The 10,646-nt window shown below is 39.3% G+C and overlaps 1 protein-coding gene across 2 annotated transcripts in view; it reads right to left on the bottom strand.

Moving 5' to 3' along the window:
* The window catches only part of CLIP1 (CAP-Gly domain containing linker protein 1), a 90,626-nt gene that overhangs the window by 27,993 nt on the left and 51,987 nt on the right, over positions 1 to 10,646 (bottom strand). For both annotated transcript variants that reach the window (XM_075177888.1, XM_075177879.1), the window contains 2 exons: positions 9,876 to 10,041; positions 9,394 to 9,609 (listed from right to left, as the gene is read on the bottom strand). In XM_075177888.1, coding sequence (XP_075033989.1) covers positions 9,394 to 9,609; positions 9,876 to 10,041 — 382 coding nt within the window. The remainder of the gene's footprint in view (positions 1 to 9,393; positions 9,610 to 9,875; positions 10,042 to 10,646) is intronic.

Below are 10,646 nucleotides of genomic sequence, written 5' to 3'. Positions count from 1 at the left end.
TTCAGTGCAAACACAACACAATGCTTATCATGAAATGACAACAACGGTAACCACCCAGAATTTTGCTGAATTATGGGATAACACTAATCAAGCTTACTGAAAAATAAAGCTTACTAAATAAAAACAATACCACAGAGAAAAGGCTTGCCAGAACATGAAAAAAAAGCAGGAGCGTGGAAGCATGAATGTCACCGATAGTATGAGAATATATTTTACAGCAGTGTTCTCTAAACTTGTACAATTAAACATATTCCATTGAAACTATTTTTACGATAAACATGTAATTTTGAGGTTACACCACCATGAGTCTATTAGACCAGGAGCAAACAGACATTAGAGGACATCTTGGCAACAAAAGAAACCCCTGAGCCTCTCTGATCTCCTACGAGTGAACTTTGGAAGGCATGTAAAATGATGTCTCGAGAATTCCGGTGGGCGTGTCCAGCTGTGCGGACCTCTAGTCTAATCTTCCCAAAACGGGCACCACCAGTGCTGGACCCACTTGCAGGTTGCCAGTGCTGACTCCTATCGTGTACCTAAAAATGGGGGATAAGTTGCAGGTAAGAGCAGAGTGTGTACCGCTGGCTACCACATCGGATCCCAGCCTCTATCTCCGGGTACGGCTCTGTCAGCCATTTTGTATTTCACTGCTGCATGGAGCTTATTCTTTTGCACCAGAAAACGGTCAAGGCTCTTGGCCACCACAGGAGACGAATACCACCACTACCAGTCTCTATTGCCACAGCGAGTTCATTTTTATTATTGGCAATACAATCTGCCATTATTCATCATCATCATCATCATCATTAACATTTATTTATATAGCGTCAGCAAATTCCATAGTGCTTTAAAATTGTTACCATTTCAGTGGAGAGAACTTCTACCATCTTGGCCACAGTACACAACAAAGCTTCACGTTACCCTGCAGGCTATATACTGTGCATCCTTGGTATATATTTCAAATATAAAAGGCTCCCTCGCCAGACCACCCCCGCGATCACAACATACACCACAATTACAACCAGACTTCCTGATATGATTTAGGGAAAAAAGGAGCAAACAGGAGCTACAGTTACCTCATGGATAAATTTGTAAGCGCACCAGCAGTGTCTAAGCAGCAACATTACAAAACCGGACAAAGAAGGGGTGACCCTAACAGTATTTGAATACTAAAGGTCAACAAACTGACCCAAATAATCTCACCCAGACACACACCTGCTGACTCTTCGCTTTCTTGCCATGTTCCTGCTGCAGCTTTTCCCTATCTCATATGATGAAGTTGTCAGGGCCATTAAAGAAATCATGGAGCCCTTGATGCAAACACAGGCTAACAAACTTACAGCCGCTATATAAAACCTGAAAAAACAGTTCTCATATACCATGCAACAGGTTTAATCTAATGAACAACGTAAAAGGCGAAGAATTTACAAGGCATTGAGAACACAAGTTTCATACCTGTAAAAATTATGTCAATAGAGGCAAATTTAAATGATATAAATACGAGAGTAAATCAGGGAGACTCCTTTCAAACATATTTAGGGGGATAGACCCACTGTAAATATTGCAGCATTATATGACAGCCATGGGGAATTGAAACATAAGGGAGGTGACATTATCAATATCCTAAAGAACTTCTACCACCAACTGTACAATCAACAGCCTATTCATGGGAATGTCAAGGCTGCTTTTTGGGATAAGAAAGGATTACCCACCTCACCAGGGACCAAATAGCTACTTTGCTTGCTCCAATTACGGTTGAGGAAGTACTTGAAACGTTAAAACATCTGAAGTCCTTTAAGTGGCCAGGTCCTGAATGGCACACTGGGGAATTTTATAAAATATTACAGGTCCAAGCGGCCTGTTTCTTTAATTCAATTACACAAGATCACCCACTGCCCTTGGCCTTTAATAATGCTATAATCAAAGTCCACCAGGCCAAGATCCGATGGATCCAGGCTCTTACCGCCCAATCTCCATTACAAAATTTTCACAAAAATCCTCACTGAGAGATCGAAAATTATTCTACCAACAATTATACATAGAGATCACACGAGATTTGTCTGGGGTAGGCAATCGGCGACTTAAGTCAGGAAACAGCACAATATTTCAGGCAATTGCGACTTCAGGCACTCAAGAAATCTCGTAATCTCGATGGATGCTGAAAAGGCATTTGCCTAGACCTGGTAACCTGGGAAAATCTGTTTGACACTATCCGTAAATTAGGGTTTCTCAAACCATTCGTAAAGCTCTTCCTAGCAATGTATAACAACCCATATACACAAGTCATGGCCAATGGCCATATTACTATGCCGTTTGTAGTCCAAAGAGAGACCAGATAGGGGTGTCCTCTCTCCCCTTTGTTATTTGCCTAGACGTTAGAGTCTTTAGCGATCGCACTGAGAAACAACACCTCTTGCACAGGAATTTGGGTTGGCAATTGTGACTAAATTATCACTATTTGCTAATGATATGTTGATACGATATGTGGATGAAAGTTGTTGTTCCTGAAATTTTATGGCAGAACAAGAAACTTAGATTAGCTCGAACCAGACTTATCCTAAATATGAACCAATGGGTTATCGGTTTCCCTGACATTGTTGCTTTCACCAAAGCCGGCCTGTTTAAATATGCCCCAGATTGGATCCTTGATCGTAACCAATTTACTGACAAACTCTTAGAAGATGCACTCTTCGCCCCCTATTCGAGGGCAGCCTTGTTTGACTTGCCGAAAGCACTAATCCAAACTCATAGGGCCTTGACGCATAGCACCAAAAAATATTGCTGTGACATTGTCCACACTAAATACATTACTTTTTGGGGAAACCCAGCTTTTACCCCCACAGTCTGCACAAGATCACTTTCCTTGAATGGAAGAAAAAACAACCAATTTTACATGCATCTACATTACCCATAATAAGATTGTTTTACAGACACCTGATATGCTCCCAAAATGAAACTCATGCCAAAGAGAGATTGTATTTAATTGTATAACTTTATGTATAAAAAAATGAAACATAACCTCCACTAGGGACCATAAAATTGCTTTGTACACTGATGATGTCATCTGATCACTGACTAACCCTCATATTACGCTCCCAAATCTTATTAAAGAAATTGACACATACAGCTCCCTTTCCAACTAGAAGATTAACGCTGACAAATCCGAGATTGAGTTTAAATATTGCGCCCGCGGAAACTCAGACACTTAAAACGAACTTCAAATTTAGGTGGCAATCTAAACAACTCAAATATCTAGGTGTATACCTATCTAAATCTTACTCCCAACTTTATGCTGCTAATTTCCCAAAGCTCATCAACACAATAAAAGCTGACCTTACACAGTGGTCTAAACTTACGGTCTCCTGGTTTGGTCGTATAGCCACTATAAAAATGAATATATTACCCCGCCTCCTCTATTTATGGCAGACCCTCCCCATACATGTACTTAAAAACTTACAGCAATCCCTGTCAAAATTCATATGGGCCAGTCGTAAACCAAGAATCCGACTTCGGCTTTGATTCTAACACCAAAGCATAGGGGGCCTGGGTTTACCAAATTTAATAAAATACTATCAAGCCACTCATTTAGTGCAATGCGTCCTTTGGCACTCTCCCCCCAAATCGGCGTGTCTGGACACTTATAGAAGCTAATCTACTTAACCTATACTCACCCTCCTCTTTGCTTTGGACCAAGCCCCAGCACAGAACCAAACTCTTAAACCATATCCCCACAGCTAAATTCTCATTAGCCATTTGGGATCGAGTGACACGTATCTATGAACTTCGTTCCCAATACCCGCTGCTAGTCCCATTATGGAACTCTCCTGATTTCTCCCCAGGGATAAATCATAAAGCCTTCCATTACTGGACTCGCCACCATCTTCTATTTCCATGGGACATTGCTCGCATGAATATCTTCCCTACATTTGCGGAGCTAAATAAAAGATACAATTTTCCCAATTCAATTTTTTATCAGTACCTACAAATTAGACACTTCTACAACTCCCTACCTAGACCTGCCCTCACAGATCAGTGTTCTCCCCTAGAATCATTCTGCAAACACCCAAATTCAACAAGAGGCCTCATATCCTCATTATACCAACTATTAAATAAATTTGGCCTTCCACCTAAAGAACCACATGAACTCACGTGGGAGAAAGACACAGGAGAGATTATAGATCCTAAAGAATGGACCAAGATTAGAACTAATCTGGCTAAAACCTCTATCTCTGTTCGAATCAAAGAAAATTCATTCAAAATATATAGTAGATGGTACTTGGTCCCATTGCGTCTTCATACTATATTCCCAGCCTCCTCGGACAGGTGTTGGAGGGAGTGTGGTTGCAGAGGCTCCCTGCTGCACGTTTGGTGGTCATGCCCCAAGATAGTCTCATACTGGCAACAAGTCCATAAGTTGATATCCTCCATCACTCACATTCAAATTCCTGACACACCGCTCTTTTCATTACTCCCTAGACCTCTCCCTAATATATCCCGCCCAACTCAAAAACTAATTAGACATATTCTTAATACAGCTAACTGCCTGATTGCTTCGCACTGGAAGAGCTCGATCCCACCCTCACTTACTGCAACCATAAATTTTGTATGGTCAACATATCGCTTAGAAAGTATAACCGCCACCCTCAACGATACTCCAATTCAATTCAAAGGTGTGTGGAACCCCTGGACATCCTTTTATGAAGCAGAACCGCCCCTTTCTACCGTTTGACATTCTCTTATTTTAACTTACTATCTATTTATTTCTTCTTGATTGGAGATGACTGACTAAATACGCCAATCTCTTGCTCTAGTTACCGTAGACAAACTCACTCATCTTTATTTTTCTCTCTCCCTCATCAGATACCTCCCTTCTCTTCCCCCTTAACCTCCTGTATGTCTCCCCTCACCTACAAACTTTTTCTCTTTGATTTATATACACCAAATCTACATTTGGATTTTTCATCACTTTATTTATCATACGCCTGTAAATGTTAACATTTTATCCTCTTGTATTTATGTTCTTCTCCATATATACAACTCATTGCTGATATTTTATACGTGTAAACCTGTTTAAATAAACAATAAAAAAATTTGTTTAAAAAAAATGAAACATACTTGCTTAGATATTCAAAGTCAAAGGTCACATCATGTTACCTTGAAATGTAGAAGTCAATATTTAAATATAGACAGGCCCGGCACTCCCATTAGGCAAGGTTAGGCACTTGCCTAGAGCGCCGGGCTCTGGAGGGCGCCACAGAATACTAAATGACTTTAAAACTGTGCGGCGACCGCTGACCATACCTGTCACGGCCGCCGCACAGAATTCAGATGCACGGAGAGGGGAAAAGAGGCTATTTTGTCACCACCGCCGCCTCTCTGCTCCGTCTCCTCCCCTCCACTTACTAGTGTCAGTGAGTGGAGGGGAGGAGACGGAGCAGAGGCGGCGGTGCGTGAGACAAGGTAAGGAGAGATGGGGTGAGGGGTGAGGAGGGAGGAGATTTTTGCGGGGGGGGGGGGGGGGGGGGAACCGGCGATTTTTGCGGGGGGGGGGGGGGGCGCTGATTTTTTAAAAATGCCTAGGGCGCCATGGATCCTAGCACCGGCCCTGAATATAGAACTATATTTTTTGGAAAACTAAGTTCCCATAGCTTCAAAACAAAACCAACAGGAAACTTCTACCACAATTACAAGTTAAGATTCTTTTTAGTTAACTTTGCAAGCATACATTTTAAATTTTTTGTCATGTTTGCAAATTTTACATATGAAAGTTAGTTTGTCATCTACCATCCTACCAAATGTCACGAAAATCTGTGATGGTTGGGTTGGAAGCTGTGATGGTTTGAAAAAAAAAAAAAGATCAAATTCAGCAATGCCAGTTTTCCATTTAATGGGGTGGGTGGCAAAAGAAAAAGGTGAGAGCAGGGGGGGTAAAATTTAACTGGTGATAAGACTGTGAGATTGATATGGCGGATAAACTTCAAAACCAGAGCCAAGGGTACCAAGGACCAGGTTCAATGTTATGTAGTAAGCAGGAGTTGATTGTGATGGCAGGTCCAGTGGGCCCAAACCTCATTATAGGTTATGGAGGAGTTCCTTAAAATACTAGTGATGAATTCCATTTGGTAAGTATGCCACATTCAGTTACCCAATTGGTACGGATGGGGGGGAGGGGGTCCTCCAGGAGGCCACTATCTGACACGTGACCAAGCGTATGTCTAAAAAGTTTATGGGACATTGGGGGTGGCAGTGAAAGTAGTATAAATCTGGGATCGAGACATTGGTGATAATTGAGATTGGGTTGAAGACTTGCAACCACAATGATTGACATATTTGGGCAGCTCCACCATATATGCAAAAATAACCTAATTGCCTGAACTTCCTCCAACAAGCATCAGAGGCCTCTGGGAAAATAATGCAAAGTTTGGTATGGATGTAATGCAATCAAAAAAATTATTTATACTCATTTTCTAGAATACGAAGATTGATAGAAAATTTTGCAAATGTCAGACCAATCTTCACAGATATCAACTAACCACTTGGATTCAAGTAGCGCTCAAGTAGCCCATTGTAAGTTTTCTGTTTTTATCCAACACAACGGATAACAATCTATTTTTCCACCACTGTTTTGCAGGCTTAGGCACACATAATCATCTCTTACAGTAGGAGGGGGTTAAGCTGTGGAATTCCACACCATATGAGCTGGTGATGGCAAAGTCACTAAATTTAAAAATGGATTGATTCCTTTCTTGCAAAAATGGAATCTGCAGTGGAATACCAGGTTAACACTGAGTAAAACATGGAAATGTGCATATATTATTTTTAATGTTTGTCTCTATTCATACATACATTATAAAGCATTGCAAAAATACAAAATACAGTTTAAAAGAAAGCACTCTAAAAGACACATATAGGTAAGAATAGAAAACAATTAAAGTAGTTATGGGAATGAATAGTTAGATTTGCTTTGATTAAAAAAAGTTATAAAATGTTTGCAGTGGGCATGCTACTTTGTGTGGATAAAGCACTGCTAAGAAAACATTTCATAAAAGAGAAGCTTAGTAGGAATCAACCAAGAGTAACAAGTAACAAGTGGATGTACAATAGATGCTTTAATTTAGATATTGTTCCTTCAAATTCAAAGTGTTTCCAAAACATGGACTTTCGTCTAGATCTGATGATTTGAGAAGGCTTTCTTTAAAACTGTTCCTAAAAAGGGTCTTTCATCATTATATAAAGTTATCAGCCAATACACCTTTTACCAGCCATTGAGAGTAAAAAAAATTAAAAATGCATTGCCATATTTGTTCTCCCTTATTTTATTACTTTGTTCACAAATGTAAAGTGTAAGGGAGCACAGTGGAACATATAATATAATATATATATATATATATATATATATATATATATATATATATATATATATATATATATCTCCCACCTAGTCTGCAGGAGCAGGCTGCAGACAGAGTTAAGTTCCCTCTAGGTATTTCTTCTAGCACACACAAACAGGTGTACCACATGGATGTAGTAATTGGTTTGTTGTGTTGTGATTCGTTTGGTGTGCTAGGGTGGAGGAAAAAACACTATTTGTGGGCGGGGCCACTGATGCCAATTAGTGGCCGGCTAGTAGTGAGGGAGCTACTGTTTAGCCAGATGTAGAGTTGTGGGAGAATTGTGATGCTTTACTGGAAGTGTCTGCTGTAACCACTGCTGAAACTGTTTAAACCATCCTTACAACTGCCAGCAAACAATGAAATGGTTCAGCCAAGCTGTGTGAGACTCCAGTGAATGCCGTGCTTTATCACACTATATTAAGGTTTGTAACACAGTCCTAGCTCTACTCTTTCCTGCGCTAGAAGATTGGCATTTTCTCAGCATTACTGTCACCTTCCATCTCACCATACAACGCAGTAAGCAAAAGCAATGTGTTAGTTGATAAGACCTTGAAAAAGTACAGTATGCACACTGCCGAAAAAGAGAGAAAGTGCAATTTCCAGGAACATCCACCATCCATACCTTATCACCTTGAAAGGGAATGGCTGTAAAGCCAGGGAAATGACGGACATGCAGGTGAGGGAAAACATATCAACCTGCTTTCAAAAATTTTCGCTGATACCTCTAACAGATGTTGGAGAGATTGCCCAAAAAATGGCTCATTCCATCACATCTGGTGTCCTAAACTATCTGCATTTTGGATAAAGCTCAGAAGTTTCTCTTCTACGCTTCTGTACCTAACCCCCCAAAGATACACCCCGCCATTCGGTGTCCCAACAACCAAATCATGAGATCAAATTATTCACATATATCGGGGCATATTTACTAAATTGCGTGTTAGAAGTGAAGATGTTGCCTATAGCAACCAATCAGATTCTAGCTATCATTTTGTAGAATGTACTAATATCTGATTGGTTGCTATAGACAACATATCAAACCCGCAGATTATTAAATATACCCCATTGTCTCAGCCGCCACTTGCCAAATTGCTGCGGAATGGAAGCCCCATCTATGCAAGCAGTGATTAACAGACTTTGGCATACCTACAACATGGAATTTATAATGAGCATTCTCCGCAACACCTCCAAAACCTATAAAAAAGTCTGGACTCTTTGGGTCTCACGTTTCAATATACATCGTCCATTTTCAATTTAATCCTTTGACTCTTTGAGAGTCCACCCTGTGGATGGCAACACTGCCCTCCTTTATTCATTACTTATTTTCCCCTTATCTCATTTATTTGATATTTAATTGTTTTCTATTACAACCTGATCAGCCGATACCTTCTTCAAATATTTTAACTGGTGTTATATTAAGGTTCTACAAGACGTAAATTCTCTTTTCTCCTTATTATAGACATACTATTGTAATTTATATTTGATTCCCTGTCTAATACTGTTTATGCTGGTTATGTATGGATCTTAAAGTCTTTAAAAAAAAAAATAAGAAAAAGGAAAAAAAAAAAAAAAAAAAATTTTTTTTTTTTTTTTACACCAAAAGGAAATCATGATATAGGATATTATGAGTTAAAACATATTATGGGATTTGATTTGTGATCGGTACACTTTAAGCGAGTCCTGCATGAATTGTAGCCTTTTAGGATATTTGGATACCCCCATTTCAGTTAACGTGAGTGTTATTTCTAAACATCAGAGCTCATTCACGACTCTTCCACCTGTACCTAAGCAGGCACCGCCAAGAACCTCAGAAGAACCTGGGTGATCTCAGCAAACAACCCCTGGATCACAGGAAATGCATTACAAACACACACTTCTTTTGTGAGAACTACTTTTACACTGAAAATATAAAAAGGATTTTATAAACACTAAAACAGCATAACATTAGAGAAAAAAAATAAGTTGAAATATTGTAGATTTCCTGTAACAGTAACGTAAGTACCTTGGCCTGTTCCGCTTGCTGTTGCAGCTCTTCCATTTGTTTGACCATAATATCGTGTGTGGTCTGGGCAGCTTTCCACACATCCTCTTTAGTCTGTAGGTCTTGTTTCAGCTCACTGATCGCAGTTTGATGCTTGGAAACTAAATCTGCAATTGACTTTTCATGAAGTATCTGCATTTCTCGATTCTTACTCTGAACATTTTCAGCCGTTAATTTCTGTGGGAAAGTAAAATTAACATAAAGTACTTTTAACACAAACAGCTATTTCTTTAAAAGGCTATTGACTAACAGAAGTATGGTGTATTTATATGGTAACAGCCAGCATTCATGGTTGGCTAGCATTTGTGGTGGGACCATTAAATGACATTCAAAAACCATTAGAGACGCATTGTTGGTACACAAATCATGCTACTCCACCTAATATAGAGTTAGCAAGGGTAACTAGCTGTACACTCAGATATATGGTAAAAGTCTTTTCTTACCATTTCTTCCATTTCTGAAGCAACTGCTTTTATTGCCAACTGATGAGATTCCTGAACCTTCTCAGAGGAAAGCTTGGCTTCAGATGTCAACTGCTCAATACCACCCTGTAGTTGTTTGATGGTTTCTCTGGATTTTGACAGCTCTGCCAGGAGATCAGCTAAATTTCTGTAAATTGTAAATGGATCACATTAAAAGAAATCTTTAAAAAATAAGTGAAATATTGATCAAAATGTCAAATCTTCGAACCCGGGACACTGTTCAGTATAAGAATGGAAGAAAAAATGAAAACATGAAAGGAGAAAACTCTTACTGAAACATAATGTGTATATGTATAGATTAGTAAAGCAAGGGAACATCCAGGTCAGAAAACTTGCTCTGGGGTTATTGCTTTGTATAGTCAAGAAATCTTCTAAAATGTTCTTGTCAGTCTTTCAAATTAGTATCCATGAGTTATACTTCATTTCAATTTACAATGAAAGTTCTTACTTGTTGTATGCACTGTGAGACCTGAAACGTTAGCTTGCAAGGCAAACGGTTAACAGGAGAAAGTAGACGCATCCCTTGGATATTGTCATTAGGATGTCCACTGCCATTTTCAGAAAGCAATAAAAATTAACAATCTTACACATACAAGTGTGAGAACCACACACTGTACAGAATAAGTTTTGCAGATATGCCTTACTAAACACAACGGAAAATGTAAAAATAATTTCTACTAATCAACTGGGTATATTTCACTTTTAAAATAGATAACTAACAATTACTCTTTT

Source organism: Mixophyes fleayi, chromosome 1 (genome assembly GCF_038048845.1).
Source record: "Mixophyes fleayi isolate aMixFle1 chromosome 1, aMixFle1.hap1, whole genome shotgun sequence".
Classification (NCBI taxonomy): domain Eukaryota; kingdom Metazoa; phylum Chordata; class Amphibia; order Anura; family Limnodynastidae; genus Mixophyes; species Mixophyes fleayi.
This window is presented reverse-complemented; position numbering and strand designations above follow the sequence as displayed.